Below are 3,105 nucleotides of genomic sequence, written 5' to 3'. Positions count from 1 at the left end.
GCTTAGCAAGCTACTGTGTTCATTTAACGACCGTGGCATAATGAGTTTTCTGTTTTTTTTAGTCGCACTTAGCGATAAAAAGTTCCGCTCAGCGAATCCACGCTTAGCAAGCTCTGGTTGTGCTTAACAAAAGTGGCAGTGCGTCTTTTGCTACGCGAAATCGTTTATTAAAATATATCAAATTTATAACAAAAATACTACCTAGGAGAAAAATTTATTGTCTTCAGGGTTAAAATGGAAGTTAACTTCTCTAATATACAACGTAAAATAAAGACATCACCATGAGTTCAAAACATGTTTTATAGGTTACTTTGAAACTTAACCTATAGACTCACCCTTCTATTAGTTCTATTAGTAAGAGGTTAACTTCAGTATTATTTTTTAACAAAATAGATGTGTCTCACTTATGAAATATTTGGTTAACTTTTATAATATTCCAGGAGCATTATTGAATTTTTTAAAGATGACTCTTCACAATTAAGATCTAAGATTTGAAAACAGCAATCCCCATCAAATTAAATAAATGAGTTTAACTTGTTTTCACTTAGTTTTACTTAAGCCTTACATTTTTCATAGTCTAAATACATTGTTTAGAGTTGGACTCAATTAGATAAATGCAATTAAGGAATTTTAAGTCAGGTATTGGGAGTTACTCCCTCAGTTCTATTTTCACTTTCGTTTTTTAGTACAAAATTTATTTCTTTTTAAATAAAATCAATTGTGTCTTTTGTCAAAATTATCTATAACTATCTATTAAAATGAGATAGAAATTCAAATAAATTAATGAATAATGAAGAATATTATAGGAAAAAGAACATACATGAAAAAACAAATAGAGAATTAAAAAGAAAGGAAGGAATAGTTATATAAAAACTTGCAGTTAAGCGGATAGAATAAACGAATCGATAATTCTTCAAGTTCTTTGACCTAGAACGCTTCACATGAGGGTTTATTTTTTCTATTAGAACATTTATCCCTAATTTCAATATTCATGTGGCAATAAAGCCTTTGAGGTTTTGAATCATGCTTCTAATTCATTTCTGATGCACTCTTTTAACTCCTTACTCTGGTCTCTGTTTCCAGTCCTAAATATAAATACTTCAATCAGTGGAGAATTTATAAGTACATCTCCTATCATTTCTATTACTCTCTTAATAGGTGCCGTAACCCTTGAATCCATTTTCACGTTCAATGATTTCAATCTAGCAAAGCAAGGGTGTAGAATTGTGGTTGAACCATTATTTTCAACCAACTGGACACTAAAGTAACTTACCCTAATTATCTTCACAAGGGTATCGAAACCGAGAGTAATTATACTGACATTAGCAAGCAAGGACAGCCAACTTTTCAGGACGAAATCTTCATAGGTTTTAGAAAAAAAAACGTAATCAATCTTTAACTCAGTTAGAAAAGGTAAATTCTCTGCACAAGGGGCTAGGAAGTTAGGACGGTCGGTGATAGTGAGAGAAATAAGTTTTGGAGTAAAAAACAGATATTTGTAATTGTCAGCTTGTTCGATCATTCTTGAACCACCTGCGGTCAATCTAGTAACGTTGGAATTGGATATCCAGAGGGCTTGGGCATCATCCTGTAGATAACAACCCCTAATGAGCAAAGTAGTCAACATGTTAAAAGATGAAAAGGGCTCAGCATAACCATTTTCATTTGTAGCGAAGGTAAGATTCAGAAGAAACAAGGTTTTCAGTACCGGCAAGTTCAAAGACTTTGGAAACATTCTCTTACCAATGTTATCGGACAAAAATGGGTGCCGAAGGTCAAGCTCAAGAAATGTCAAAGTGCGGCAATAAAAGAGGGAAGGGGGCCACTCAAGAGACTCTACGGGAGGGGACAAGTCAGGATACCCTGTGGGGCTCCATGTGCAAAAAACGACTCGGAGTTGCTTCACATTATGTGATGCAGCATATTGCATGGCTTCAAAAAGTGTGGCTTTAGGGGGGTCTACCACATCTACATGCACATAATTTAGGCTATGAAGGGAAACAGAATCGTCACGACCAGACAGAATACGAGAAACAAACTTGTTGAAAATGTGACTATTGTCACTGGAGAAGTATAGCAAGTTGAGATTAGCTAGACTTTTCCAAAGGTCCTTCCATCGTTTAGCCAAAACACAAGTCTGGACAGAAAGTTTAACGTCGATCAATTCAATTATACGTAGAAGAAGATGGTCAGGTAGATCACTGAGTCTGTCTCTGTCTGTGTCTGTGTCACCATCTGTTTGTCCTTCCATCATCAATACTTGACGGACCTAACAAGGTACACACACAAAAAATTATAAAAACCATTAACCACAATAATACCAAACCGTGTGCGCAACAGAATCTTAATCTCATAGTTAAACCTCAAAACATATAAAAAACAATGGAAAGAAACAAAGGAATAAGAAAGGACTTCAATTTAAGCGTAGCCAATATATTCACAAATATAATTTTATCAAAATAATTCTGAAAAGTACTCATAATTAAGGCAAAATCAAATTGACCACAAGGAACAATCACACAGGTAGTTTTGATTGTCTAGCATCACAGATTCTCTTAGAAAGTTCCCTTAATGAAGATGCATTTACCAGTTAGTTCTGTTAATGAAATAGTGAAAAAACAAAGAATGACAATGACTACGTTGAAACGAAGATCCCTGATGCAGTAGTTAGCCTACCCAACAAATATTTATAAAGAATAAATTAACATTAATATAATGTAAAAAATCAAGTAAATTTAGATAGGTCAATCAATTAATTAAAGATAATTTATTAAGAATTTAATTAGTATTCATGGACAGTGTAAAACTGTCTGTTATTAGTTTCCGTTTGAAGTTTAGCTTCTTTTTTTATTTTAATCATTTATAAATTAACATCTATGAATAGTTGTGATGCTTTAAATACCTAAAAAAGTTTACATTAAAAATGCAATGTACAGCAATTATTCTCATTTATTATTACTCTTAATTATAATTTTAACTCAAAACATTATAATCCTTAATTACAAATAAAAACAAATTAAAATTAGGATAATGCTAACTTGTGTCCTAAATACACAAGATAACACATCTACGTGTAGAAAATTTGTATTGAAAAAATCAATTATA

At 32.5% G+C, this 3,105-nt stretch overlaps 1 protein-coding gene across 1 annotated transcript; it reads right to left on the bottom strand.

Annotated features, from left to right (window-relative positions):
* Nucleotides 1–1,021: 1,021 nt before the first annotated feature.
* Nucleotides 1,022–2,251, bottom strand: LOC127093213 (F-box/FBD/LRR-repeat protein At5g56420). The gene has a single exon (XM_051032121.1). The coding sequence runs from the start codon at nt 2,249–2,251 to the stop codon at nt 1,022–1,024; it is 1,230 nt and encodes a 409-aa protein (XP_050888078.1).
* Between the last annotated feature and the right edge of the window lie 854 nt (nt 2,252–3,105).

This window comes from Lathyrus oleraceus, chromosome 1 (genome assembly GCF_024323335.1).
Source record: "Lathyrus oleraceus cultivar Zhongwan6 chromosome 1, CAAS_Psat_ZW6_1.0, whole genome shotgun sequence".
Classification (NCBI taxonomy): Eukaryota; Viridiplantae; Streptophyta; class Magnoliopsida; order Fabales; family Fabaceae; genus Lathyrus; species Lathyrus oleraceus.
This window is presented reverse-complemented; position numbering and strand designations above follow the sequence as displayed.